At 36.6% G+C, this 27,394-nt stretch overlaps 2 protein-coding genes, 1 long non-coding RNA gene and 1 pseudogene across 4 annotated transcripts; 2 read left to right on the top strand and 2 right to left on the bottom strand.

The window, feature by feature from the left end:
• The first annotated feature begins 834 nt into the window (after positions 1–834).
• Positions 835–7,823, top strand: LOC132151598 (synaptonemal complex protein 1-like). Of its 2 annotated transcripts, none has more exons than XM_059559814.1 (32): positions 835–936; positions 1,171–1,297; positions 1,435–1,516; positions 1,611–1,654; positions 1,821–1,985; positions 2,074–2,141; positions 2,223–2,296; positions 2,416–2,474; positions 2,592–2,658; positions 2,786–2,859; positions 3,031–3,139; positions 3,220–3,284; positions 3,421–3,605; positions 3,735–3,802; positions 3,874–3,935; positions 4,018–4,134; positions 4,225–4,329; positions 4,417–4,520; positions 4,876–4,993; positions 5,081–5,151; positions 5,245–5,326; positions 5,423–5,485; positions 5,599–5,661; positions 5,838–5,954; positions 6,049–6,159; positions 6,240–6,332; positions 6,630–6,752; positions 6,836–6,973; positions 7,090–7,158; positions 7,240–7,347; positions 7,510–7,593; positions 7,683–7,823. In XM_059559814.1, the coding sequence occupies exons 2-32, from the start codon at positions 1,172–1,174 to the stop codon at positions 7,821–7,823; spliced, it is 2,955 nt and encodes a 984-aa protein (XP_059415797.1). In that variant the 5' UTR covers positions 835–936; position 1,171. The 2 variants fall into 2 exon arrangements, with proteins under 2 accessions (XP_059415797.1, XP_059415795.1); XM_059559812.1 differs by having other exon boundaries at positions 3,220–3,314.
• LOC132151600 (uncharacterized) lies at positions 7,343–8,047 on the bottom strand. The gene is made up of 2 exons (XR_009436427.1): positions 7,999–8,047; positions 7,343–7,924 (listed from the first exon to the last, which is right to left on the bottom strand). It is a non-coding gene; the product is annotated as an uncharacterized LOC132151600 (long non-coding RNA).
• A 1,657-nt stretch (positions 8,048–9,704) lies between these two features.
• LOC132151597 (sodium-coupled monocarboxylate transporter 1-like) lies at positions 9,705–20,199 on the bottom strand. The gene is made up of 16 exons (XM_059559811.1): positions 19,776–20,199; positions 17,793–17,866; positions 16,966–17,031; positions 16,707–16,758; positions 15,931–15,998; positions 15,491–15,645; positions 14,182–14,322; positions 13,954–14,083; positions 13,784–13,872; positions 13,052–13,164; positions 12,891–12,958; positions 12,647–12,733; positions 12,148–12,338; positions 11,636–11,745; positions 11,461–11,549; positions 9,705–11,285 (listed from the first exon to the last, which is right to left on the bottom strand). The coding sequence occupies exons 1-16, from the start codon at positions 20,053–20,055 to the stop codon at positions 11,166–11,168; spliced, it is 1,833 nt and encodes a 610-aa protein (XP_059415794.1). The 5' UTR covers positions 20,056–20,199; the 3' UTR covers positions 9,705–11,165.
• A 4,415-nt stretch (positions 20,200–24,614) lies between these two features.
• On the top strand, positions 24,615–25,348 carry LOC132151244 (thyrotropin subunit beta-like; annotated as a pseudogene).
• Positions 25,349–27,394: the final 2,046 nt, after the last annotated feature.

Raw genomic sequence — 27,394 nt, 5'->3', positions numbered from 1 at the left:
ACATTTAAATACTGGTCCATATGGAGATTTGATTAATTTATGCTAACTTTGACAAATTCTTTGACTGTCCATATTAAAATGTAAGTTTCATTTTCATGACTGGATTTTGAGATTCCGTCCGCGTTTTCTGCTTCACGGAAATCATAGCGCTGTATGCGTCAAGAACCGGGTTTGAACGGGACCTCGGTACTACCGGTACTTATAGAAACCTGGTACCGTCACATTTTCATTTTTTTAGTACCGACTTGGTACCGAAGTACCGGTTCTTTTGACAACACTATTCACATGTATGCGCAAGTGATTCACTTGTACGCACAAGTGTTTCAGTGTGTATCGCAAGTGATTCACTGTGTATCGCAAGTTTTCAATGGGTTTCGTTCGCCTCAAACGGCCTCCCATATCGTACCTAAACCTAACCTCACAGGAAACTTTGTGCAGTTTTTGATTTTAAAAAAAAACTGAATGAATAAGCCTTTTGAATGGGGACACTGAAAATGTCCTCATAAATCACCTCCTCACTGTAATACCTGTGTCATACCCATGTCATTATACAAATTTGTGTCCTCATTAACCACATAAACGAGCTCTCTCTCTCTCTCTCACACACACACACACACACAACTAATCAACATAAGAATAAATAAACAAATTGCAACTATAAAATTTCGAGCTTGCCGTATGATTAGCATTCTTTATAACAAACCGGGGGAAATAAATATTAGGCCTACATTTCGGAAGTCCCGGCTGATATGGTGCATTCATTTTAATTGCTACTCCTGCTACTGTTGCTGAATTTAATCGGAGCCCGTGGAACCGCGCAAACCATTTCAAATCGGAGTCGCGAGAGGCTAAAACCGACGTCAGGTAAAAAACCGTTGGTCAGCGGAGTCGTAAAAACGTTCAGAAAGTGCTAAATGTGAGTTGATTTGCTGAAAGGTAACTAAATGTTTCTAAAATTAAGTTTCATACAAACACGTAGTTTATAATAGTGGAAAAGGAATGTAAATCAGATCATTTGTAAGGATTATTTACCTTTGCTTAACCGTCTCGATTTCTGACTTAACGTTTCTCAGCTAACGTTAACGTAGGGGGAAAAAACTCAACAATACAACTAACTCGGTATACAGTTCTGATGATTTTTGCAGTTATATATTTCGTTTGACTCCACAGAATGGAGAAACCATTCAACTTCAAACTGCTGGTGCCCCCAAGAGCTAATTTGAATCAAATTTCCGCAGTGAAGCCTCAGGAAACGGGCTTGTTTGAAGAAAACTCTGTGTTTTCTCCTTCAAACCAGGTTGGTAAACTTGTAAATTCTCAGTTTGTGTTATAATGTTTCGATTTGACCCTTGGCTGCTGAAACTGCTATTTGAACATATAACGCAACGTTAATTGTAGCATGATAACGTAACGTTACGTGTATTTTGTTTGTAGCGTTTTAACAAGTGTTCAGATATGGATAGAAGCCTGCCGTTCCCATCAAAAATGGTGCTTCCTACGAAGACATCAAGAACTGGTAAAAATGTATACGTTAGTCTATGAAAAGTGTGCTGTAATGAATAGGGTTTTAATGTAACAAATACATTAATCCTGATACTTTGTTCATACAGAAGGTATGAAGAAGGCTGCAGTCATGCCAATGGAAAAGGAGGAGGTCAGGTTAAATGCTTATTTCGTTTTCTGATGTAGTTTATTGCTTAGATGATTATTCGTTTATTTTATAATCTATAATGGTTTAATGTCCACATTATGAATTCAGTGCAATGCATTATGTAAATAAATCTAAGCAGTTTAATGGCTGTTATGCTTTTGCATTACAGACATCATTAAGATCCAGCCAGCTGTACTCCAGATTGCTTGATGAAGCTGAGAAAATCAAAATGTGGAAGTTCAAAATAGATTCTGAGATTTCACAAAAGGACAGAAAGCTTCAGGAGAACAGAAAAACCATTGAGACACAGCGCAAAGCTATTCAAGAGCTTCAGGTAATCACATTTGCAGGTAGTGCATTTGTTTTTATATTTTTTTTGTCCACTTCAGTAAAGAAAGATTTATGAATTATGTCCATTGCAGTTTGCAAATGAAAGTCTGAGCATGAAATTAGAGGATCAGCTGAATGAGAATGAAGACCTTAGAAATAAGTATGTATTGCAAGGGTAATTTTCTATAAGCACATATTATATGAAATTATATAATAAATGATTGTATTCTTTATTATGCAGAAGCAATGCAACCAGAAATTTGTGCAACATACTAAAGGACACATTTGAGAGATCTGCTGAGAAAATTAATCTGTGTAAGTGTGAGAGCATATTATAATATGTCATATAGTATAACAATATAATAATTCATTGTCAATTAATAGAGGACAATCAAGTGTTTTTTTTTTGTTGTTTTTTTTTTTTGCCTGAATAGTTGAGGCTGAACGGGAAGAAACTCATGATATGTTCATACAGAACAGTGAGAATATTCGGGTAACTATATAATTTCTTTCTTTCTTTCTTTCTTTAGGATGGATGAACAGTTGGCAATAGGCCGAAACGTAGATTAAGACAATCCTTTTCATGACACTTTAATTTGTTAATTTGCAGAGGATGGTGGCAGCATTTGAAGGTCTCCGGAAACAGGCAGAGGCTGATCAGCGGGAAATGTTGAAATGTGCTCATTTTCTATTAATTTTTCAAATTATTTTTTAACTAATTAATTGAATTTGAAGCATATAGTGTAGTTGACACAATGACACATTGAAAAATCATTTTAACATTGTTTTGTTACCAACCTACAGTAAGAGAATGTCTTACACAGTTTGAGGATCTTAAAGTGAAGTTGGAGAGTGAATGCCATGTGAAGGAGAATGAGGTCAGTGCCTTTGGTTATGAGCCTTACAAATAACTCATTCAGCCTGAAGGGGGCAGCACTTACTTAAATAATCTTGATTTTAAAGATCTTGCTTACAGTTATACCCGTCTTTGTGTTCATGTTGTGACTAAAACACATGTGTTTTGTGTTCCTTGACTTTTACTCGTTGAGGTTGCTATGCTTCAAGAAAAACTCCAAGAAAAAGAAAGCAATCTCAAAGATGTTTCACTAAAACTCAAAGAGGCACAGCAAAGCTGCAGTGTAATAGAGGAGTCAGAAAGTAAGAATGCATTAAATATTTGAGTCTTTTTCTTGATTTTTTTTCAAAAAGTCATTTACCTTGACCTTTGTTGTTTTAAGGGAAACATCATAAATTACTTCAAAGTGTTACACAGGACCGGGAAGCACTTGAGGAGAAACTCAAGGTGACAGAGCAACTCAAATGGGAGATCGAGGTTTGTCCTTATGGAAGACATTTATCACAGATATTTTGTACTTGTAAGGATATAGATTAAAATAATACATTTTAGAGATGCACCGATTGCAATTTACACTGTACAGGAAAACCACAGAGCCCTAACTTACAAACTGGAGCAAAGCAAAGATAACCATGAGAAAGTTCTCCAAGATAAAGATGATGAACTACAGAAACTAAACAACATCAAAGAGCAACAGTCAAACCAACTTTCAGAGGTTCAGCTGACAGTGAATTCTTTGCAGTCCTCACTGACATCTGAGATACAAAGGTATGTTAAAGAGGCTATATCAGTACAAGACCTAACAAAATGTTTCGTAAATCTCAAACCAGTAGCAAAGGTAAAGAAATGTAACATGTATTTGTATCCATTGTTGAATGTTTCCCTTTGTTTTCCCAGGGCACAAGACCTTGAGACAAAGATATATTTATGTGTGAATGAACTTAGTGACAAAAACACAGAGTTAGGTATGTTAATGAATAATGATATCATTGCATGCTTTGTACCATTCTAAAATGGTTACACTATCTTCATATAGAAGTTTTTAGGGGGCAGAAGGAGAACCATAGCAAGCAAATACAGATACTCAGATATGAGCTGGTATGTATTTTCCCTCTGTTTAAGCATTCATGTTCTGTGATTTTGCATTTGTGAAACCTAGCTCACAGCGTTTCTATTATAGAATGAAAAGACAAACTCACTTTGGTCTACAAAGGAAGAGATAAAGACAAGGGAGGGTGAGATGCTCCAGCTTATTGCTTCACTTGAGGAGAAAAAAAGTGAAGCAAATCATTTGAAGGTGAGGAGAAGGTGAGACATAGCAAAATTCATTCACATTAATTTCATTGCTTCATGTTCCTTATACTGTGCCTAATATTCACCCCCTCAGGATGAAATAGAAAGTGTCATCACAGAAAATAAAAACATGAAGGAAGCCCTGACAAAAGCTAGACTTGACAATGAAGAGCTGCAGCAGGAAGTTGCATTAAAGGAGGTCATTACACAGCATATGTATTTATTTGAGTTTTATAGTATTATGGAACACAAATTCTCAAACTGAATCTGTACATCTTTCATCCAGGCTAAATTACAAGAGATGGAGGCACAACTGTCGGAAGCTTTGGAGAGCAGCTGTAAATCATCAAAAGAAGTAGAAAGATTGGAGAGGGACATAAAGCAGCAAAAGTACGATCAATCATAACCTGTCTTGTTTTATACCATTAATCTCTAAATTTGAATCTAGAATGTTGAAAACATCATGTAATTGGGTGCAGCCAACTTACTCCTCCAATTTATTGGTTACGGTTTCACATACTGTACAGATAGTCTATTGTAGGTATAGGTAGATATGTAATTCTTTCTTTGAATTTTGCAAATGTGTGTTTCAAGTTTGTACACAAGATTTTGTATAGAAAAAATAATTTGTAAAAAAAAATTGTAATTTTCATTTACATGTCATCAAATTAAGTATTTTGGCTATTCTGCAATTGTATCATTGCAGTCTGTTTAATATCTAATGGGTCTTTTATTTTCCTTGAAGGGAAGAATATGAGGAGTTGATATTGAAGTTTAATGACCTGCAGATGTTGAAGGATACCATTCAGCAACAAGTTGATAGTGGTGCTTTAGAGAAGAAAGTCCTTCAGTCTCATCTCATGGTTTGTTAATTAAATCAAGCCTCTATATGTTGTAAATATAAAAAAGAGATCCTCAAATGCTGTATTTTGTGTTTTATTTTTTTACAGGAAAGCAATGCAAATGCAGAAAGAGAGAAGACAGAAATAGAGAGACTTGAGAAAGAGAAACAACAACTTCAGTAAGATAAAAGGAGACTTTTATCTTGCAACATTGCAAATTTGGGTTTATTTATCATTTTAGTTTGACTTAATTGTGCACTTTTATATTCTAGGGAGCAAGTGGATAATTTATCTGCAATAATTGCTGGGCAGGATGATGAGAGTAAGAATGTTCAACAGCAACTGAAAGAGAGTGTGCGTTCTCTTTATTATACTGCTTTTTTATTTCCGTTTGTTGAGGTTTATCATCTCATATATCTAAACATAACTCATGTTAAATCACCCCAACAGGGCAAAACAACAAAGCGGGAACTTCTGACAAAAGATAAACAAATCAAAGCACTGGAGTCAAAGGTCAAACAATAAAAATAAAATCATTTTGTGACATACAGTACATACAGTATGCACTATTCACTATTGTGCTTGAACACATTTTTTAAATTGATTATATTCTGTTTTTTCTATAGCTAACAAACATTAAAACAAAACTAGAGACCAAAACTAAAGCTTACGAGGAATGTCTAAAAGAGGTAGATCATCATTACTATTACTTTCTAAATGATAGAATAATGTTATAAGAACTTTATGTTTAAAGTCAGAATGAAACGGGACCTTTAGATGTTTGCTAAGTTTTTATTGAGTAAACATATGTATTTTTACTTATATTTACTTGGAAATATTACTGTTTTTGGCATGTTTCTCATAGATTACTACATTGAAAGAAGATTTGGAAAGTATAAAGAAACATTACAAGGAGGAGCATCAGAAAATGAGCTCTGACCTTGAAGATAAATCAACTTCAGAGGATCAACTCAACCTTGAGGTGATTGTTTTTTTTTTTCATTAAAATGCAACAACTAAAAAAAGAAGACCTGACACAAATAATTCATTGTGAATTTTGGGAAGGGGGGTTGTAGATGCAGAAACTGAAGGAAACGGCCATGGAGGCACTGAAGAGTAAAGATGACACAGAAATCAAATGCCAGCAGAAGATATCAGACATGGTTGCTTTAATGGAGAGGCACAAGGTTGTTATCAAATCAGCAAATATTTTCAGTTTCTTTTGAGCACTTTTTCATTCATTTTAATGTTGTTATTTTCTTGGTAGCATGAGTATGACAAAATGTTGGAAGAAAAAGATGCAGAGCTAAGTGAAAAACGAATGAGAGAGGCTGAAGTCAATGCAGGCAAAGCATCACTGGTAATTATTTGACCTTTTTAATGGCTTAATCTGACATCTTGCAATCCATTGCTTGCATTGAATATCATACTCAGCAAAACAGTTCGTCATTAGATGCCTGAGATGGTAATAAAAGAGACTTTGGTCCAAAAGATGGATTTCTAAATGAATTCATCTTGAGTTACCATTGTTTCCTTGAGACATTTAACCAAAGATTACTTTAGTGACACCTTATCGCTCTAGGTAATATAATGTACTTTATTTATTTTTTTTGGATAAACAAATCTCTGCTAAAAAACAAATAATCAATACATTTAGGAACTGGAGCTGTCCCACCTGCAAGTTGAAAATGACGATCTTAGACAACAACTTGAAAAGCTCAAAGGAGAGAAGGCCTTAAGGACACCACTTTTATCTCTTGAAAAAGACACACTTCAACAGGTATTGTATCTTGTCAATTGAGATACCATAAGCATACATGGCAATTTAAAGTGAACTCTGCAGTATAAAAAAATTTGTTTTAGGTATCTGAAATCAAACCTAAGAAGGGAAGAAACAAGATCTCTAAAACTCAAAGAGCTGACACCGCTAAGAAGCCTGTGTATACACTTTTAAATGAGGATGAAAATAAACCATCAAGAAATACATGTAACACTCCTGCTGTAGGTTTTTTTGTTTGTTTGTTTTTTTGTTTTGTTTTTTGGCCATTTTGTGGATTCTTATTCTTTATTTCTATCATCTAACATTTGTTAATGATGTTTTTTGTTACTGATTCAAGGAAACAGTGAATGAAGTCCTTCATACTCCCTTATGGAGCAAAACGACTAAAACAACACCTCAAATAAAGGTATGGGGGCAACCTGAACAGTTTGCACTACTCATCATTCATCTTGAACATTCATATGAGTCAGTTTATTTTCTGCTTCAGTCATTCAGAATTCGCACACCACCAACATCTGAGATTACGGGGTCTTGGAAGGAAAACATTCTGAAGCTGGATCCAAAATCAGACAACTCAGACAGCAATGACATACTGGTAAATTGTATCTATTCACACTATTCACATACCATTGATATTGTGCTATATACAAACAGTTTACAGTGATCTGCATTTTTATTTGCAATAAATAATAACAAGTAATTTCTTACAATTGTGGTTTGTGCTACTCTTTCTTAATCCCCTGTATCTGTTGTGTAGAGTTTCTCTCCAAAACCTATTAAATCAAAGAAACCTATGCAACCAAAAGACCTAGACACAGGGAGTCTTGACATGTTCAAGAAGGTAAACAAAAATCACATATGGCTAGTTTTGACCAAAATGATTCCTTAATGTTCTTGTTTTGACAGTCATCATGTGCAAATTATGTACAGGTACAGAGTTCTTTTCCATGTAAGTCTCCAGGAACAGTGTTGAAATTGGCTGCAATCAAGAGAATGCGAGATGCTGGATGGACCACTGTTAGCAATTCAGATAAGAAGAAAAAAAAAGAAACTGACAAAATCTTTGCTTAAAAGTGTTTTCATCAAAGATGTGTGATTATCCTTTTAGAAAACTTACAGATAAGAGTACATATACTCTTAGTACAATAGCTTCTGATTGCTTACAATTTCTCCTGGTGTTTGAATAAGGAGAAGTATTTATATTATTCTAATATCTCAGTACACAGTTTCTCTTAGGTTAAAATACAGTACCTCTGGTTCCTGGTACAGTTATTTTTGGTTTCAGTTCTGTTTTTTTTTTTTGTTTTTTTTACAAATATTTGTATTTATATTTGTGTTTTTCGGTTATCTTCACTAATTTCATTAGTTCAAAAGATCGATTTCAAAGTTCAAAACATTTTCCATAGAAACTTCAAGTAAAAATAACATTTTCAGCTTAAAAAGTTATATATATATATATATATATATATATACACATACTAATAAAAAGAGGTTTGTTGCTGAGATCCTAAGACTCTTGGTCATGTGCATGGAATGTCTGAAAGGTGGAAGTATCAGGGTCTGCTCTGTCTTGATCCTCTCTCAGAAACTCCAAACGGAACTGAGTGGGTCTGGAAGAAAATCCAGGTGTGTCTATCTGGAATTCTTCGTTCTGCACGGTCATGGTGGGGTTATAAATCTGAGGGCCGTCATAGAGTCCTCCTGAAATGACCAGCGTGTCATGTGGCACTGCAAATGGCTCACCTGTGAAAGGAAATTACAGTCAATAATATTATCCATGTGAACTTCTGAAAGCAGAATAAATAAGCTTTCCATTGATGTATGGTTTGTAAAGATAGGACAATATTTGGCCGAGATACAACTATTTGAAAATTTGGAATCTGGAGAAATCTAAATACTGAGAAAATCACCTTTAAAATTACCAAATTAAGTACTTAACAATGCATATTAATAATCAGAAAATTAAGTTTTAATATATTTACTGTAGGAAATTTACAAAATATCTTCATAGAATATGATCTTTACTTAATATCCTAATGATTTTTGCCATAAAAGAAAATCAATATTTTTGACCCATACAATGTATTTTTTGGCTATTGCTACAAATATGCCAGATTAAATGTGCTTGCCCATGCACAACTTAATGGCAAGATGTTGGAAATTGCCTGACAACTAACCCATTTCTAAGGTGTTGTGAGTGTTTGATAAGATATTTTTTTAATTAATCATGGTTACCTTAGCAAACACATCATAAACAGACGTGTATATATAAGCTTACATATAAACTTTATTTTTTTAATAAGATAAGGTTTTCCTAACCTGCATCTTCATTGTGGAGACGGTGGTGAGTATATTGGATACTACTCTCTTTGCTCCTGATGAACTTGTAAACAAAGTGGCCCAGAATTACCAGACCTATTACACCAAGCAAAATGCTGAATAAAATGGTCAGAGATTTCTCTGAATGATTCAGGCCATCACCTGCTTTAAAATAGAAGTAGGAATAGTCAGGCAGGGGAAACATTTCATTATTTGGTTTACATTATTAAAGATATGTTCAGACCTACCTTGAGATTTATTCAAAGAAGTGAAGCTGTTTTGAGTTACAGTGGTAGAAGTAATTGCTGTTGGTTTGGTCACAATTGTAGTGCTGGATATTGCACTTCCATTGCCGCTATGTGTAGTGTTGCCTGCAGAAGTGACAGCTGTTGAACTGATGTTGAACACTGAGGATGTGGCTGATTGGGTTGTCTGAGCATTTTCTGTTGTGTTTGGCTGCCCTGTTAATCCTGTTACATTGCTTTGGTTGGGTCCCAAAGTAGTATTGGAGACAATAGTGGTTGTTTGGGTTGTAAAGTTGTTTTGAGTTGCTGTAGTATCACTCTGTGCTGAATAGCTTGATGAATTTGAGACATTTTCTGTGTGGTTTCCTACTGCATTCAGAGGTGGAGCTTTTGTAGCACTCAGGCTTGAGGATGACTCACCAGTATGTTGTGCATCGATTATATTATTAAAGACCAGCGAATACAATATTAGCTGGCCACATACCAAAAACTGAAGAGTCAGCACACCCATTACTGTGGCAACTGCCTTCTCCTTTAAAAAAAAACCACACACACACACAGACACAGAGCATGTCACTCCAGGTCGAGAGATAAGACATACGCTTTCATACAGCACATAACCTAATTCAGTGTGTTTTCCTGTATGGTGTGCTGACATGTGGTTTCCTGTTAGGCACTTGCAACGTTTCCATTTGCTAAGTACATTTATTTCTGGTACAAGGGTATCATCATGGCTTCCTTTGTGTTTTATTATTCAAACAATATTTTTCTCTTCTTTCTCAAAATACGTTTTTTTAGCACTAGATATTTTAATTATTATTATGTAGATTAAAAATGAAATGCATACTTTGTTTAAAAGAACACATACAGAAAGGTTAGAAGAACATGAGGCATTATGTCTAAAATGGCGCTGAGATGAAACTAAAGACAACAAAGAGCCACATGTTTTGCATAGGCTAAACAAAGTCTCGAACAACCCATTTTATAAATGTCAGCCATCACAGATTTCCCCTAATTAAGGTAGCCTCCCATTATTGAAATGTTTTCACAGAAAATTTTGTCTAATTTGCATCCATTATACACAATTGTAAGAAAGCTACATTATGGACCTTTTTAAAAGAAACCAATTTGGTTCCTGTCTCTTTCTCTCATCTCGCTTTCATTCTCCTATTACATCCTCTTGTTTTTGTAATTGTTGTAGTGTATAAAACACTATTAATTTAGGACAACAAGAGCAGAACCTACCTGTAAGCTGAAACAAACGTTAGTAGTGAAAGCAGGAAGTGCTCGCAGCAGTTATTAAACTCCCCCACCTGCTGCGAGCTCCATTCATTTTCCACTCCCTGAAGATTTATGTTTCAGTTCCACGTCAAACAAACAGGAAGAGGGGGCCGACCTTGAATGGCTGACTAACTTTACCTGCATAGAGGAGGCAGGTGTTCAGCCATTGTTTAACCCATGTGTAACCCTTCTTTCTGATGTACTTGTTTGATTTCAGTGGTTATTGAGTGTTACTTTATTACTCTGTGAGTTTGACACATAAACATTTGTCAAATTTTATTTCAAAATAATTAAGATTTAATACAAAATCTTTTGTTAAATATTCCTGTGTAAATAATACAAAACCTGATCATTAAAATTGCTAAATTTTAATGTAGTTTATGAGAACAGCCCATATACAGTATAATGTAGCCTACTGGTATAAAAATACATGCTTAACATTAATTTCTTTTCTTATGGAAAGGTTTGAAAGTACTGAATGTATCATCATCACTTAATTTCAACATAGAAAAATACAGTCATCATTTACTATTTACACTATATCCAAAAATGTGTTTGTTTTTCACATCTAAAACTTAGTGATCTTCTCCTTGTACTCTTTCTCTTTGAGTGCAATTTCATTGTCACTGTAAACGGGACTCTCCAGCCCCTGGATATTTCTTGGGTCTTTCTCAATTATGTCTGACACCTAAAAAGGGAAATAAAAATTTAATGCAAAGCAGTTTTACATGTTGTTAGTATTGATAATAATTATTATCTTAACTGAAACATTATTTCAGACCTGGATGACACAATAGATATAATTCAATGTATTTATTTATTTATTGTACCTTTTCTGTCGCACTGGTTATGAAAGCTCTCACCTCTGAGTCTGAGCTTCTGCATCCAAACCAGATGAGATCTGATTTTCCAATAAAGAGCTCAGGTCGAGCTTTCTCCTGCTTACAGCCTCCTAGAGTAAATAAATAAATAAATCAGAGTTTAGGTTCAATCTCTGACTGTTTAGCTCACTTACAAGATGAGAAAGAGTCACCTTACCTGAGATTGCACTGACTATTAGTCCTGTGACCATGGTCACTATTATGCCCACAGGGCAGAAGTACAGATAGGACAAAGAATACCAGTTGTCTGCCAAAGCTGGTCTTGGCCTGAAGAATGTCACAAGACAAGTTACAGTTAGCTTTAAGGTCAGTTTGTTGCATTAAATTGATCAAAAATGACAATAGAGACATTTATAATGTTACAAAATATTTTTTATTTAAAATAAATGATTTTTATTATTTATTTAAATATATATTTTATGATTTCTGAAGGACACTGAAGACTGGATTGATGAAAATTCAGCTTTGACGTCACAGAAATAAATTATTTAAAATGTTAATAATATTTAATAATGTCAATTCTATTTGATATAAATATATTCTATTCTAAATTTGATATAACTTTATCAGTTTTTCAATCAAATAAATGCAGACATGGTGAGCCTAAAAGACCACAACCCCAACCATTTGAATTGTTGTGTAAATATATAAAAATACAGGATTGCTTACTGTGGAGATGTGGTTAGTAGGACTGTACTGAATGGTGTGATAGTGGTGGTTTCATTCATGTCCAGTGCAACACATCCTTCCACACTCAAGGGAAGCCGAAGGGTCTTCTCAGGTAAAGGAGGATACACCTGAGCTCCAATTCCCACCCATAACGTTATAGTCAGGCCCGAAATCAAACCAACTAAACCTCCCTGTAGGATTACAGTTAATCTGTATGAATCTGAGGTACATAAAATCTTAAATCTAAAAGTTTCATTTTGGTTTAAAGTGCATTAAGTACTTTTGTTTATGTGACAGCGGTCTTGAAACCCTAATGGTGTGGATGTAAAATGATGTAAACATTTTTTAGTTACTGAAGCTGTTGGAAAAATACCCTGTTCACAAATGATTTGTCATCCACTTGCATTTTTAAGAGACTTTGGTTATTTGTTTGTTTTAAAAGATGTACAAAATGACTCTTGAAACATAGTAATGAGTACATTAAGATATAAGCTCTTACAGTGGAGTTCACGCAGCGGAAGAATATGCCCAGCATATAAAGGCCCAAGAGAGGTCCACTGATCATACCAAATATGGACAAAGCTGCCTGTGGAGGAAGGGTTTCATAGCATGACATTACAGTCTGTTATCAGTAGAGGGGTGCCTTTGATACCGTTAAAATTTTTTGAATACCATTAGTTTTTCATGAACATTATTGCAGTATTATACCCAAAATGTTGGCTTTGTGTATAGAATAGATTTACCTGCAGTATATTGCCCATCAAGGATGCAACTCCAGCCATACCGATGCATACAGCTCCATAGAATACACCTAGGGATAAGCAGCACACCATTAACATGTCAGTCCATCATCCCCCACCATCCCCTGCTTCAACCTATGTACAGCTGTTGCACTGAAACTCACTCATGCCCATGTTGATCCAGGACAGCTGTCTCTCTGTCAGCCAGGGCCATGCTGGCTTCATGAAGTCCTCCACTGTGACAGCCACCAGAGCGTTGATACTCGACGACACCGTACTGTTGAAACCAGACACATAAGCTAAAACTAACCTGACCTGTCATCAACAAAATTCAGATTTAATGTTACACCATGACTTAAAATGAGAGGATCCCACACTTTTTGTCAAGATAAATTCTAATCTAATTTTGAAATTAACATTTTAAGTACACTCTGATATTTCACGTTGTTTTGTGCTTTAAATAAATCCTTTTAAAAATAATAAACAATATATTTAATATTGTTAAGTGTAGTTTTATATAGAAAACTATAATTGGAAAGAAATCAAATATAACTCAAGTGAATAATTAAAAGTAAAAAAATATAATTTATAGTTTACATTTATCCAAAGCGACTTACAATTGCTATATATGTCAGAGGTTGCACGCCTCTGGAGCAACTAGGGGTTAAGTGTCTTGTTCAGGGACACATTGGTGTCTCACAGTGGATTCGAACCCAGGTCTCTCACACCAAAGGCATGCATCTTATCCACTGCACCAACACCACCCCTTAGAGCACTTCTGTCACATTTTCCCTTGGTCAGAGAAAACTTCTAATGATGACCTTGATCCTGGTTAGAAAACCTTTCCCAAAATGATCAGGGTGGACTTGACACACAGACATTTAGTTGTTGTTCACCTTAATGTTCCACTGTAAGCTGCAGCCACAAACAATCCAGGCAGTCCTGGGAAGTCTGCTAGTATGTCCATCACCAGATAAGGAAGGAGCTGGTGAATATTATATTTGGTCAGGTTAAATGTAAGCATTGTGAGTAAAGATTAAGACACCACTATTGGGACTAGTATTACCTGGTCTGAAGCTCCTACATCTTTGTTGGTGAAAGGATCGCAGTCTTTATAGACAGAGTACATCGTGAGACCCGAGAGCATAGCTAAACTCACAGTGACCCATAATCCCACCATATTCAAATACAGAGATCTGTGTATGCAAATGTTGACAGAACACTATAGGGTTTGCACCAGTATTTACTGTAGGAGCATTAATAAAGTCTTCATGTTTAAAGTGAATATACTCACAGCTTCGCTTGAGTCATTGTCTTACAGGAAATGTAGCGCTGGACCTGTGATTGGTTGATCGAGTAGATGGATGCCCACATCAGACTGCCACCAACAACGATTGTCCAAAAACTATGACGTCTCAAAGGATTAGGATCAAAACTGAAGAAACATTTGAGAGTGATGTTAGAATATATGTCTAAAGTTGTCTGTATTTAACAGTACATCACCATTCAAAAATTTGTGGTCAGTAAGAATTTTTTATATTTTTGAAAGAAGTCTCTTATGCTTAACAAGGCTGTGTTTATTTGATCAAAATTGCAGTAAAAAACAGTACTATTTTGAAATATTATTTGAGTTTAGAACAACAAACTTTTATAGTATATATTTTAAAATGTAATTTAACCCTCTAGGCCTTTTCAAGTCACACTTGGCTCCTTCGCAATCTAAAGTGACTGAAGCCTTGAAATGTAACTTCTTTTTTTTTGTTTTTCAGGAAAATCAATTTACGGTAATTAATTTTTGTTCAATATTTTTTTCATTATTATTATTATAACATTTTTTGAGGGGATTTCAAGATATTATGCAATATGTATACAATTTTAATTAGCTATTTTTCCCCACAAGAATTAACAAATTTTTATATTCATTTATATAATTATATATATTTATATATTGAATTATTATTTTTCAATTAATGTATTTCCATTGTTTTTTAGATATAATTTCTTCATTTTATTAGGTTTTGCCTTTAGATATATATCTAGACATTCTAAAAGACTACTTTTTGTTGAGGTTTAGATATTTTTGGTTAGATAGATATCAGGCTTTACATATCCAAGTCATGTCCATAATTTTTTTGTGTGTGTTCACATAGCCAATGAAACAAAAGGCACCAAGTGTCATCTCATTCCAATAAAGCTATACAATCTTTCGGTCAAAAATGGCAGAAGAGGTCAAGAGGGTTAATCCTGTGATACGAATCTGAATTTTCAGCATCATTACTCCAGTTTTCAGTGTCACGTGATCCTTCAGAAATCATTCTAATTTGCCGCTCAACAAACATATCTTATTATTATCAATGTTGAAAATAGTTGTGCAGCTTAATATTTTTGTAAAAACTGTGATGCATTTAATTTTCTAGGATTCTTTAATGAACAGAAAGTTCAAAAGAACAGCATTTTTGATGTTTTCACTGTCACTGTTGATCAATTTAATGCATCCTCGCTAAATAAAAGTACACATTTAATAAAAAATAAAATCTTACTGACCCCAAATTTTTTAAAAGTACTGTATGTGATCTATAGTTTTCTAGACCAGAATTCTTTACCTGAATGTTTCCAAACGTCCTCCATGGTAGCTGTCATTCCAGATCTTTCCCAGTCCCCCCTGCAGCACAGCTCCACGAGCAATTATTGCCACAAACCCACTCAACATGATGATCATCTGGAACACATCGGTCCATATCACTGCCTTCAGCCCTCCCTGTAAGCAAAAAACACACAAATGGATAAACACATTGCAGGATGACCTTTTGACTGAACCATAGTTTAGATGAGCACCAGAAGGCCAAGAATAATAAAACACAGTTATGTTGGTGATTTCAAGTCTTAATGAAAAGTGGAGCTTTTTTCACAGTCTGATTAAATTTTTCATGGAGGTTTATTCAAAAGTAGAGAAGGACGGGGGTGTGTAGGACACTTTTCTTTCCCCTTTTTGCAACCCTAAACAGTGTGTGAAATTGCACTTAAACTGAATTATGTTACTGACCAGGGTACAGTAGATGATGCAGACGGCCCCAGTTGCCACTAGCACTCCCCACAGATCCAGACCAGTGACTGCAAAATGAAAAGCTTACTTGTAGATATTTATGTGTTTTCATTTCCTAAAATCATCCTTCGGGACAGGAAAGTGCCTCTAATTGAAGAAATACCCTTATGCATTTCCATGTAATCTTTATTTGATTTGATATACAAAAATGTCAAACATTTGTAATATTAAAAACATTCAAATGTTGTTGAAAAAAAGTCTATTTTGTTCACCAAGGCTGCATTTATTTGATGATAAATACCCTAATATTGTGAAATATTTGTACAACAGTTTTCGGTTTTAAAATTTAAGTAAATTTTGCTAACTTTTTACTGTCACCAAAGCTGAATATTCAGCATCATTACTCCAGTCTTCAGTGTCACATGATCCTTCAGAAATGTTGTGAATATGCTAATTTGGTGCTCAAGAAACATTTATTATTATCAATGTTGTCAACAATTGTGCTGCTTTATATTTTTGTCAAAAACATGATTTTTGTTGAAAGACTAAAGTTTAATAATACTTTTATTCAGAAAGGGTGTCTTAAATTAATCAAAAGTGACTGGAAAGACATTTTAAACTTTTTCTTGATCAAAGAATCCTGAAGAAACAGTACATCTGTTTTCAACATTGATAATAATTAAAAAAAATCTTGGGTAGAAAATCAGCATATTAGAATGATTTCTGAAGCATAATATTGCAGACTTAATAATAAGTGCAGAAGTTTATTTACTTACTCTGATTAAGTGCGAGTGCAGGAGCATAGATAACCATGCCAGTGTATAAAGCCTATGAGAAATAACAACACCCATTAGATGATTGCACAAGAATCTCTTTTACCTTAAATTTTTCAAAATATTCAACACTTAAGCACATTATGATGCGGAATAAGCATAGACACAACAGACGTTGACAATGAAGCAATTGTGTGTTTAGTTGTATAAAGTCTTTTTTTTATGTATAAAGTCATGCAAAAGAAGCTAAAAGCCAACTTACAGTTTGAGCAATATACATGCTGGTTCCAATCACTCGTAGCAGCTTGTTGAAACGCATCTCCAAGTACTGCGAAAACAAGTGACCATTACAGTTAATTATTGGCAAACGAAACAACAAATTTGCTTTATATAATTTACATAATTAAACAAAACTCAGTTTGTACGATGAGCTATTACATACTGTTAACATCTGTTGTTTTAAAGGTTAATAATGAGAATCATTTGCTGTAAAGTCATATTATCTAAACCTTTTGTTTTCAAAATACATGTCATTTATTTATTTATTTATTTTTCAATTTAGATTTATTTTACATAGATTTTTTGGTTGTTGTTTTGCCACGTTGCAAAAAATTATGTAGTCAATTAGTCTTGGAAACACATATTTCTCAAATAATTTCAAAAATATATTTTTTTTACATAAGTTACGAGATTATACTACATTTCTAAAGTTATAATTTAACCTGAAATGACTTGTACAGCTTATTTGATAATACTTAAAAATTTTAAAACAGGAGCTGAACTTTAGTCAGTTTTTAAGTTGAAGTAAATGGCAATCATGGACAGCGACCGACAATAGCTTTTGCACTTTGGATTATACAATAAAACTCTTCACTATGAAAATGTATAATACATTTCAATGTCAGAAGCGATAAATCCATATAAATAAACAATCCTGACATAACCTTTCCTTTAAACCTTCTCTCTCTCTCTGATCCTCATTTTTCCATCAATTGATTCTTTATCAAGCACAAGCACAAATGGTCAGTTGGTTTTGTCTTTGTTCTCTGTCCTCATGCATACAACTCGTGCCCAGTGTTGTCCTTTTACCTCGTATGTGCTGGTGATGCTCAGGCGGTAAAACAGAGGCACGAAGATTTCAGCACTGATGATGGACATGATGGTGTCACAGGTCGGGGTGGCCAAGCCTGACTGCACCCACCCCTGAAACCCAGGATCACCTCGGGGAGCGTACCAGAGAAACCAGACAGACGAGAGAGTATAAGAATGAACAAAGTTTTATTTAGTTAAAAGCATTTAAAAGTCTCTGTACTAACTCTATGTCTCCCAACCAGACCGGGATCGGACCTCGGACGCCGGGAGGGCGTGGAGTCTTCGGGCAGTTCGTGCCCAGAGGATCCTGCGATCTGCACAGCAGAGTAAGTAATCACCGTCGGTATATGTTCTTGAATGAGTGGTGGGCTTACGGCTGGGAGATACTTCGGTTAAGACTGGGGGAGGAATAATTCTTGGGTCCACCTCTTTTCACAGGGACATCACTTGCGGCGTTCGGCCCAGAGGATCCTGCGATCTGCACAGCAGAGTAAGTAATCAACAGCGGTATGTGTTCTTTAATGGATAATGGGGCTTACGGCTGGGAGATGCTTCGGTCGAGACCGGGGAAGGAATAATTCTTGTGTCCACCTCTTTCCACAGGGACATCACATGCGGCGTTCAGCCCAGAGGATCCTGCGATCTGCACCGCAGAGTAAGTATCAACAGCAGGTATGTGTTCTTGAATAAGTAATGGGGCTTACGGCTGGGAGATGCTTCGGTTGAGACCGGGGAAAGGAATAATTCTCGTGTCCACCTCCTTTCACAGGGACATCACATGCGGCGTCCGGCCCAGAGGATCCTGCAATCTGCACAGCAGAGTAAGTAATCAACAGCGGTATGTGTTCTTTAATGGATAATGGGGCTTACGGCTGGGAGATGCTTCGGTCGAGACCGGGGAAGGAATAATTCTTGTGTCCACCTCTTTCCACAGGGACATCACATGCGGCGTTCGGCCCAGAGGATCCTGCGATCTGCACAGCAGAGTAAGTAATCAACAGCGGTATGTGTCCTTTAATAAGTAATGGGGCTTACGGCTGGGAGATGCTTCGGTTGAGACCGGGGAAGGAATAATTCTTGTGTCCACCTCTTTCCACAGGGACATCACATGCGGCGTTCGGCCCAGAGAATCCTGCGATCTACACAGCAGAGTAAGTCATCAGCATGTACACACACAAACTTCCCGCAACCAGGGAGCACGCTGAATGCCTGGGTGTTGGTTACGGCGATGGTGGTGGGCTTTCGGAGTGGTGAGCGTCCGGCATTAACTCCATATATATGTTCCCCACACTCTGTAACTTCACTTCAAACAATTTATTATGTAAACCCACCACTTCAGGCACGGCACACCCACTCTTCGTGCAATTAGAGCCAGCACTCACCCAACGATTGCTCCGTCCACTTCACAACGTTATTAATCCCAGTACAGGTGTATACAATTTATCAAAGTCCCAGATCAGGTCACTTATCTTCCCTCTGATGATGATGGCGCGGCCTGGTCTTCACTTGCTTCCCATAACTCGCACCCTTTCCGTCCTTAATATCTCCACTCGATCGCTGATATATCTGTTGCACAGCCAGATAGCCGAAACCCCACAATAGTCCTCAACTACCTTCACACGCCAGCCCAAAACGTCCAAGGGATTCACCTCTCCCAGGGGAACACATCCGAAGGGAAGAACAACATCCGGGGAGAAGACAACGAGGAAGAACAGCCGGGGGAACGAACAGCCAGTAGGAAAACAACAACCCTCATGGTCTCTGTACTTCCCTTTTTATATGGTTACTCCGCCTCCATAATCCTCTCACAGATCGCCACATCAAACTCTCCACACCAGACGTCAATCTGTCATTAGCGCTGTTATTGTGACGTAATGCGCAACCCGGAAGTGGACCGGTGTTACCGCGACACCGTCCCGGGGGGAACGCAATTCCAGCGGGACTTAGTTCCGCTTCTCTTTCGTCACCCCGTGACAATGGCATAGGAGAAGACGAAGATCCAGAATGCCGTGCCGTACATGTACGCCTCTGCAGGAGTGCCGATAACAGTGATACCTGACATAAAACTAGCTGTGAGGGACAAAGCCACAGGCACTGCGCCCATCTGACGGCCACCCAGAAGAAACTCATCACTGCTGGTCTCCTTGCGTCCACGGATGGCTTGGAACAAGCCGATGCCGGCAGCGAAAAGGATCAAGCCGGCGAACACCACATAGTCCCATACTGAGAATGTCGCAACTTGACCTCCACTACCCAGCATGATTTAGAAATTGCGCTCAGAGAGACCTTCAAAAGCTATGTAGTCGGTGTCAGGCCGGTCAGAAGAGATGTTCAGCTGGAAAATCCTCCGAAGCTTTTGCCAACAGGAAGATGAAACCAAGTAACTCCTGTCAGTGCCAGTAACTGATAAGAAGTCAGGTCTTCTGTAATCTTGGACCAACCACAAAAAAAACTTGGGTTAATGATCCCTCAAGCCCAGAAGACATATCAAATTACATTGTAAAAGGAAGTGAATGTTGTTTTTTTATTATTCCTAATCTTGCATTAACAGCTTAATCAATGTTGCTTAATGAATTTAGGATGTTTTGTGCTGACTTTAACCACGCTTAGTCAAATAATTTGCCCTCCATTGATAAGATAACACAGTAAACTGCAAGAAGAACTATAGGATATTTTCAGAAAACTTCCAGAATATGACTACTGTACCATTTCATCATGTGCCCATAGCAGGTCATGTTAAACTCTTCAGTTCCTGGTACTGTTTTGAAGCTTACTTGAAAGAAGACTTTTGATTTTAGTTTAGTTTAAAATGTTTCCCATAGGTTGAATCAGTATATTCCAACGATTCCAGGTAAATCAGAAACAATCTGCTGTTTTCCATTCAGTTACAGCTTGATAGAAACATAAGGTGATAAAATGAAGCAATTATTAACAGCATGTGCAACCAGGGTTCTATAGGACGTTGTCAAATATGAGTAAACAAAAGATAGCTGTAAAATCAAATATAGACACTATTCAGTGGCACTTGTGTATACTGTGAACATGAACCTATAGTTCACTTCAGTAAATCAGCATAAGTAATGGTGCTGAGACTCTTGAGGAAGTTAATTTTTGACACTGTCAAAACATCTGGACATGGTGATGCTGTTAGAGGGTCTCCAAGCTGCAAAACTATTTTTAATTGCATTCTTTCTCCTGTTTGAGGGCCGAAGATACATGTTACTCAGCTGGAAAGAACTGCATGCAAACTGTGCATGCATTTACTTTTCCAGTTGTGATACTGTGAACTTTGCACACCAGATAAAACCTGAAAGATTTATGAAAGATTTATAGATCTAAATGAAACCAATCTGTTGTCATGGCATCTTATAATACAGCTTGATTTGTGTACATAAGTATCTTAGGAACACTAAACAAGTATTAAATGAATCCTGTAATTATTGTAGAAAAGTTACATTATATATGCATATATATCATACAGTGGAAAGATTGATTTTGGATCAGACACTAAAAGCTACTGTAGGAAAGGAAAATGGCAAATGAGATCTCTTTCAGTTGTTCTCTTGCACTTCCCTAATAGTTGTAGATCATCTATTCATGAGATCAACAGAGATCTCAACAATATGTCTCAAACTGTCCTCGGATAATCAAAGGTCACAGACTTTATTATGAAGTAATATACAGGTCCTTCTCAAAAAATTAGCATATTGTGATAAAGTTCATTATTTTCCATAATGTAATGATAAAAATTAAACTTTCATATATTTTAGATTCATTGCACACCAACTGAAATATTTCAGGTCTTTTATTGTTTTAATACTGATGATTTTGGCATACAGCTCATGAAAACCCAAAATTCCTATCTCAAAAAATTTGCATATTTCATCCGACCAATAAAAGAAAAGTGTTTTTAATACAAAAAAAGTCAACCTTCAAATAATTATGTTCAGTTATGCACTCAATACTCTGGGAATCTTTTGCAGAAATGATTGCTTCAATGCAGCGTGGCATGGAGGCAATCAGCCTGTGGCACTGCTGAGGTGTTATGGAGGCCCAGGATGCTTCGATAGCGGCCTTAAGCTCATCCAGAGTGTTGGGTCTTGCATCTCTCAACTTTCTCTTCACAATATCCCACAGATTCTCTATGGGGTTCAGGTCAGGAGAGTTGGCAGGCCAATTGAGCACAGTAATACCATGGTCAGTAAACCATTTACCAGTGGTTTTGGCACTGTGAGCAGGTGCCAGGTCGTGCTGAAAAACGAAATCTTCATCTCCATAAAGCTTTTCAGCAGATGGAAGCATGAAGTGCTCCAAAATCTCCTGATAGCTAGCTGCATTGACCCTGCCCTTGATAAAACACAGTGGACCAACACCAGCAGCTGACATGGCACCCCAGACCATCACTGACTGTGGGTATTTGACACTGAACTTCAGGCATTTTGGCATTTCCTTCTCCCCAGTCTTCCTCCAGACTCTGGCACCTTGATTTCCGAATGACATGCAAAACTTGCTTTCATCCGAAAAAAGTACTTTGGACCACTGAGCAACAGTCCAGTGCTGCTTCTCTGTAGCCCATTTCCTGCACACGCCTGTGCACGGTGGCTCTGGATGTTTCTACTCCAGACTCAGTCCACTGCTTCCGCAGGTCCCCCAAGGTCTGGAATCGGTCCTTCTCCACAATCTTCCTCAGGGTCCGGTCACCTCTTCTCGTTGTGCAGCGTTTTTTGCCACACTTTTTCCTTCCCACAGACTTCCCACTGATGTGCCTTGATACAGCACTCTGGGAACAGCCTGTTCGTTCCGAAATTTCTTTCTGTCTCTTACCCTCTTGCTTGAGGGTGTCAATGATGGCCTTCTGGACAGCAGTCTTACCCATGATTGCGGTTTTGAGTAATGAACCAGGCTGGGAGTTTTTAAAAGCCTCAGGAATCTTTTGCAGGTGTTTAGAGTTAATTAGTTGATTCAGATGATTAGGTTAATAGCTCGTTTAGAGAACCTTTTCATGATATGCTAATTTTTTGAGATAGGAATTTTGGGTTTTCATGAGCTGTATGCCAAAATCATCAGTATTAAAACAATAAAAGACCTGAAATATTTCAGTTGGTGTGCAATGAATCTAAAATATATGAAAGTTTAATTTTTATCATTACATTATGGAAAATAATGAACTTTATGAGTTGTTATTAAATGTCATTTATTATTTTGCTCATTTGAATTCCTTTTTTTATTTTTATTTTACAAGTCATTTTAGGAGAAACACCTGAGACTTAAGTTGATATTGAAACATAACAGACCTGAGGATATGAAAAGCAGCAACAGCCTGAGTAGAACAACCTCACTAATTTAGATGCCAGAAGCCTTTCAACACAAGCAGGTTTAACAGGATCCTCCAGGTAAGTGATCCCTTGATTTACTTTAGCACTGCTGAGCTGTTTGACAGTCAAAAAGTTTAAGAAAGCTCAGAAAGACACATGAAATGATTGTTGTGAGATTCAAGGTGTATTTTTGAGTATTAGTCTAGAAATGGCTTTTTTCATTCATTCCAAGCTGTGCTGATTCGGGCTAGTGGGCTGTCAACCTGCTTTTCGTCTTTGACTGTTGCGCCCGAGTCTTCCAGCTTTTTCTGTGTCTCACACAAGATCGCCACATGTTTAAAGTTAAAAGCTCAATTTCAAACTTCAGATCCTGTGTTTTTTTCTAGCACTGCATCACTGCATGCTGTAACAAACAAATAAATTAAAACTTAGCAAACTGACTTGTGGAGGCAGGGTCAACCCTGACCAATTTGGGGCAAGATTTTAGCTGGTCTCCCTTGCATCGCAGCCAATCATTCACACAGAAACTGTATAGTTTTATTACATAAAACAAATTAGGCTAGATATGAAATACGATAAAGGGGAGTCGTGGCCTAATGGTTAGAGAGTCGGACTCCCAATCGAAAGGTTGTGAGTTCGAGTCCCGGGCCGGCAGGAATTGTGGGTGGGGGGAGTGCATGTACAGTTCTCTCTCCACCTTCAATACCACGACTTAGGTGCCCTTGAGCAAGGCATCGAACCCCCAACTGCTCCCCGGGCGCCGCAGCATAAATGGCTGCCCACTGCTCCAGGTGTGTGCTCACAGTGTGTGTGTGTGTTCACTGCTCTGTGTGTGTGTGCATTTCGGATGGGTTAAATGCAGAGCACAAATTCTGAGTATGGGTCACCATACTTGGCTGAATGTCACTTCACTTCACTAAATAGATAAACATTTAAAAATAAATTTATCAACTAAATGTACATTAACTCAGTTAGCTATTTAAATTAGAGAACTTTATTGTTCAAATGCAGCTACTTCTAAAATGTATTTTATTTAAGCAAAAGACAAGAAAGAATGAAAATATGAGTATAGGAAGAATATTTAATGGTTATTTGCTTTATTAGCCTATATTTTTTTATCTAAATTAGACTGTATTTTCAAAACATGGAGGTTAAACAGAGTGGTCTGAATTTACCACTGTGAAATTATGCTAATACATACCAACTGTAGGTTGTAAGTGGGTTATATGTGGGTTTATTGTTCATAGTGCTTTAATTTGTTTATTGTTCCATGATATATGTTTCCAACTTAATTGCATTACGTCGCAATAATAAATGCCAGCCTTGACGGTACCGGAAGGCTACATACACAACCTGGCCTGGCAACCACCCACTCACATTTCATAAAAAAAAAAAAAATAAATAAATAAAAAAAAATATATATATATATATATATATATATATATATATATTGTGTTGGTTTCTCCATCTCTTAGACACCACGATATACCACCAGGTGCCAGCTATGTCTCCTGTGTATGTGGTTGGCATGCTGGGATTTTTTATAAATGTAGACATGCCCATGTGTGCCCCCACTGAATACACCATTTACATCGAGAGACAGGAGTGCAATTACTGTGTGGCTGTCAACACCACCATCTGCATGGGCTTCTGTTTCTCCAGGGTAAATGGATGCAGTGAGGAAGAAGCACAAGCTGATTTCCACAAATGATTGAATGAATCCTGTTATTGTTTGCAAAGCCTGTATGACGGATCTCTTTCTGTGGAACACAAACAAGATATAACATTTTTTGTTTTGGGCTCCATGAAAGAACAAAGGTCATATGGGTTTGGAAATATGAGGATGCAATCCATTTCACAATCTGTTATGTTAAGAAACAATCTGGGATATTCTAGTTAGATTTAATTACAATGTGGCTAAATCTGCATCACAACATTCATCCTATAGGACAGTAATGTGAAAGAGTTGGTGGGTCCTCGTTTCTTGGTTCACAGGGGCTGCACATATCAAGAAGTAGAGTCCCGGACCGCCATCTTGCCCGGTTGCCCTTCACATGCAGATCCACACTTCACCTATCCGGTGGCACTTAGTTTCCACTGCAGCACCAGTCCTATAACACCCACAGTGATGAATGTCCCAACAAAACCAACAACTCTGGCATGAAGTGCTCCAAACCTGTCCATCATTTGTACCCTGAGAGCAGCTACATTCAGACATATTGGGAACAGCATGAGTAATGTTTAATGAACTAAAACTTAAATAAAACACATTGTTTATGCTGTAGTAGTTGACTGTGGGCAGTTCTTCTTTAGGTAATCTTTGAGTAAACCTTACATCACAAAGTTACCTAACACATTATGTTTGCTGTATTTTATATCATGCATATGATGTCTTTAATGAGGCCAAAAGTGGTTAAAAAGAAGGTGTGTTTTTAATGGGGTTCAGATACTTATGATTGTATGTATAATTCTGTAAAATTCTGTAAACTTTAGTTATGTTTTAGTCTTTGATTGGCAGCGCTTCTATAAAAATACAGTTAAAATCCTTCCATAAAAACAAGTTTTTATCATTATTGTTTGTGTTTATGGTTTAACAGTTTGTGTCTGTGTAATTATTCATATTCTTTTGTGGTTACCAGTAAACTGTAAAGACAAAGTCTGGTCGTGCAATAGATGCAAAATGAGAGGTGAAGAAATTTCAGTCCCAGAACTAACAAACTTTAATGGCAATTTGTATTTGCATCTTTCTATGAATGTGTATGATTCCTTTCTTACATTTTCATTAGGTTTACAGGTGTGGTTAGAGTTGGACCTTCACACTTTCATGCTAAATGTATGTTTCCATACGAATCACATTGTACAAATTTATACAACATCATTCATTTGTTCACTTTTGTGGTTTCCAATTGGTTGTAGGACAAAGGCTAGTCATGTAATGGATTTAACCAAAAGAAGAGATTTAGTGAGGAATTTCAGTCCCAGAACCACCAATCCATATCTATAGTATGTTTTGGTTTCTAATTCAAGAATTTGTAAAATCTCTTTTGTATATTTGTATATGTTCTCATGTCCTATTGATGGTTAGGTTTATGGGCCTTACTTTTTTGCTTACTTTTTTCTAGTAATTGTACATTTTCAGTTAATTGCATTGTACAAATGTGTGCAAAATAATTCATTCATACTCTATTATAGAAAAACGAGGTAAAGTAAGTAATTTCTGACCCAGATCCATCACACTCTCATGGCAGTCAATTTTACACTTTTTGGCGATTTGGTGACTAATTCATATGAATTCTTTAATCGGTTTTCATACATTATGTTTACATCCCACTTTCAGTTCGGGGTGGTCCTTCTGGCTTACTTTTCGCATCGTACAAATTCATACAAAAATTTATTAAATTTTCTCATGGGGTGGGGTTGACCAGAACTTCAAAACTAAATAACTGAATAATGATAACCAGTTAGTAATTAGTCTTCCATTTAGTCATCAAACAGATTCCACCTTAAAACGCATGCCATTGATTAAACCAATGTTGCTATATTGAGCTGCATGACTGGGAGGCTAAAAGGGTAATTTCAATACTGATTTTGAAATTGTGCCACTTGGTAAAGCATTGTTTTGTGTAAATGTTATCCATTAAAATAACTGCTTTGTATTGCACCACCGTACAGTGTCATTGACATTCAATTGTCCAAGAAGTAGCCATCATTGTGGTGTTTTTGTGTAGTAAATGAGCACTCATTCCTAGATAATGCATATTTAGAGAGGGAAACAGCTATGGGTTATTTATATTACGAGCTCAGAGGATAGTTAACCCAAGTTTACATTCATTATAGTCCTTTTGTTACTGCCTTTATAGGCTTATTGTGTTTTATGGGAAATTGTAACCAGACGTTACTACGTACTTCTTTTATGGCTGTCACGCAATAATATATTCTTCTTTTTTATGTGGCAGAAAATATAAAAAAGAGTTATAGAAGTGTGGTGTCTAGAGGTTGGTCAGAACTGACACTATGGTCACATGCTTGGGGTTCATGGCAGGACAGCAAATGAAATATATTAGGTACTGCCTCTCAGTCGGTGTCCTGCCCAACCAGTACAAACATGACCTACTCCTCCCTAACTATGGAAAACTACTACACATGATATAATTATGAAAAAACATTCAGTTTTTTCCCTTTCCAAACGTGTACAAATCAATACATTTTAATTTGTAATGCATTACATAATGGCATGGAGGTTGTTCTCCAGCTTTCGGTTGTTATTTCATTATTTCTCCTTGT

The sequence above is a fragment of the Carassius carassius genome, chromosome 10, assembly GCF_963082965.1.
Source record: "Carassius carassius chromosome 10, fCarCar2.1, whole genome shotgun sequence".
NCBI classification, from domain to species: Eukaryota; Metazoa; Chordata; class Actinopteri; order Cypriniformes; family Cyprinidae; genus Carassius; species Carassius carassius.
Note: the sequence above shows the minus strand (reverse complement) of the source record. Positions and strands in the feature narration are given on the sequence as shown.

What these genes read in the sequence shown, in the direction of transcription:
- LOC132151597 (XM_059559811.1), bottom strand. Translation starts at nt 20,055, where the DNA reads ATGCTGGGTAGTGGAGGTCAAGTTGCGACATTCTCAGTATGGGACTAT. An exon ending in GGACGTTTGGAAACATTCAG is followed by an intron (nt 14,323 to 15,490) that starts GTAAAGAATTCT and finishes ATGTTTCTTCAG; the next exon opens with TTTTGATCCTAATCCTTTGA. An exon ending in GCAGAAGCTCAGACTCAGAG is followed by an intron (nt 11,286 to 11,460) that starts GTGAGAGCTTTC and finishes TTCCCTTTTTAG; the next exon opens with GTGTCAGACATAATTGAGAA.
- LOC132151598 (XM_059559812.1), top strand. Translation starts at nt 1,172, where the DNA reads ATGGAGAAACCATTCAACTTCAAACTGCTGGTGCCCCCAAGAGCTAAT. An exon ending in TACGAAGACATCAAGAACTG is followed by an intron (nt 1,517 to 1,610) that starts GTAAAAATGTAT and finishes TTGTTCATACAG; the next exon opens with AAGGTATGAAGAAGGCTGCA. An exon ending in AAAGAGAAACAACAACTTCA is followed by an intron (nt 5,152 to 5,244) that starts GTAAGATAAAAG and finishes TTTATATTCTAG; the next exon opens with GGAGCAAGTGGATAATTTAT.